The sequence below is a fragment of the Phaethon lepturus genome, unplaced genomic scaffold (assembly GCF_000687285.1).
Source record: "Phaethon lepturus isolate BGI_N335 unplaced genomic scaffold, ASM68728v1 scaffold43327, whole genome shotgun sequence".
In the NCBI taxonomy this organism is placed as follows: Eukaryota; Metazoa; Chordata; class Aves; order Phaethontiformes; family Phaethontidae; genus Phaethon; species Phaethon lepturus.
The window spans coordinates 695-2,577 of NW_010554834.1; the positions used below are offsets into that span (position 1 = coordinate 695).

Consider the following 1,883-nt stretch of genomic DNA (forward strand, 5'->3'; position numbering starts at 1 on the left):
CCGCCCGGCTTCGAGCCCCCCCCCCCCCCAGCAGGGACGGGGGCTCCCAGAGCAACCCCCAGCCAGGGACGTGCCCAGGGTGTGGGGCTGCAGCAGGGTCCTGGCCCCCCTACCTGTCTGGGGGTACCACCACCTTGGGGGGGCTGTGCAGGTACTGCTTGAAGCGCAGCTCGAAGGCCTGTCCCACCGTGCTGATGACGCTCTGCGCCAGCCCCTCGCAGCACTCCAGGATGTGGCAGGCTGCGGAGACACAGGGGGGCAGATGGCTCGAGCATCTCCTGTGCGCCCATCACCCCTCTGGGACCACCCTGAGCCGCCCCTCATGCCCCCCACGAAGGATTGCCTCCTCCAGGCTTCATCCCCCAGCACATCCCTCCTCTTCTGCAGAGCTCCCGGGGGGTGGGGGCCAGCGTCACCTCTCTGGTTGATGGGGTCCTTGGCGACGTAGGCGACGTAGTCCATGGTGTCCTGGGGGCACACGGGGAGCTCAGGGCCCACGTCTTGCTGCCATGCAGGGAGCAGGGCTGGGGCCGCTGGGACGAGGGGATGGGCTTGGCCCCAGCCCCAAGTCCTGCCCCAGGACCAGGCTGCCCCTGTCCCCGCAGCCAGGGGAGGGCTGGGGTGCATGTGCCTCACCGTGTCCCCGCCAGAGGCAAAGGAGATGGACTGCATGTGGTGGTTGGCGATGATCTGCGGGGGGAACATGGCCCGCAGGGGCATTAGCATGGGGGCCGCCAGCTCCCTGGTTCGCAGCGGGAGGGAGAGGGCTGGGAGGTGGCAGGTGCTGGGGCCGCATCCCTGGGGATGGCTCTCACCTGGCGCGTGGTGGGGATCATGAGGTTCAGCCCATCAACAGAGATGTTGACAGCGATGCTCATGCCAGCGAAGCGGAGGTTGCTCTTGCCCAGGATGGAGAAGAGGGCTTTGTTGGGAGCCTGATGGGAGGAGGAGCATGGGCGATGGAGCCCCTTGGGACCATGTTTCCTGGGGTGGAGGCAAACAGGGGTGCCCCAAGAGACCGCAGGCTCTGCCCCACAAACTGGGCAGGCACCCCCGGCGCCCTGTCCCACAGCCCTGGCTCACCCCAGGAAGGAGCCCAGGCAAGGACAGGCTGGGTGGCAACTCACCTTCTTCTTCCAGATGCCCTTCACGCCCGGGACCGCCTCGTACAGTCTGTTGATGGCTTCCCTGCAAGCCATGGCCCCCGGCTGGGGTTTTGCTGCAGAACCGCCCGCCCCTGCAGCCCTCCAGCCCCTTCCCAGCCACCTCCCTGCCGGTGGCTCCGCAGGGTCTGGGGGCATCAGCCCGCACAGCCCTGAGTGCCACAGCGTCCTCGCAGCGCTGCCCCACGTCATGGGCCCGCGGTACGTAATCCTGTCTGGGGCCACCTCCCTTCTCCTCTTTCCACCCATTGATCCGCGGCAGTGCCCTTCATCCATGTCCCTGCGTGCAGGGCGGATCCCGCGGGCCAGGGCTCCCCCAGATCCCGTCCCCGTGTTCCCACAGACCCCAGCCCTGTGTTTCCCCCTCTCCACAGGGCCCCAGGGGAGGGGGAGCACCCAGGGCTGCCGAGGGCTCCAGATGGCATTGGGGTGCAGGAGAGCAGGACCGTGGGGCTGTACCTGGTGACCTGTGTCCGGGTGTTGAAGTCAAGGGACCTCATGGAACGCAACACCTCAATGCACCCCATATACTGTGGGGGGACAACATACAGTCAGAGCACAGGAGCCAGGTGTCAGTGAGAAGGGCCCCTTCAAAAGCTCTCACCTCAACACATGGCACCCTTTCAACCTCCACCCCAAAATGCCCCTTCACATGCCCAGATTCCACGCTGAGATCTGACAAACTCATCTGTGTGCTATGGCTTGTGCCACCCTGGGAGG

At 66.3% G+C, this 1,883-nt stretch overlaps 1 protein-coding gene across 1 annotated transcript in view; it reads right to left on the reverse strand.

The window, feature by feature from the left end:
• The window catches only part of LOC104624576 (SHC-transforming protein 2-like), a gene marked incomplete at both ends in the record, with an annotated part of 2,311 nt that extends 603 nt beyond the window's left edge, over window positions 1-1,708 (reverse strand). The window contains 7 exons of the mRNA XM_010291976.1: window positions 10-43; window positions 114-240; window positions 417-468; window positions 637-690; window positions 816-935; window positions 1,128-1,188; window positions 1,623-1,708. Coding sequence (XP_010290278.1) covers window positions 10-43; window positions 114-240; window positions 417-468; window positions 637-690; window positions 816-935; window positions 1,128-1,188; window positions 1,623-1,708 — 534 coding nt within the window. The remainder of the gene's footprint in view (window positions 1-9; window positions 44-113; window positions 241-416; window positions 469-636; window positions 691-815; window positions 936-1,127; window positions 1,189-1,622) is intronic.
• Window positions 1,709-1,883: the final 175 nt, after the last annotated feature.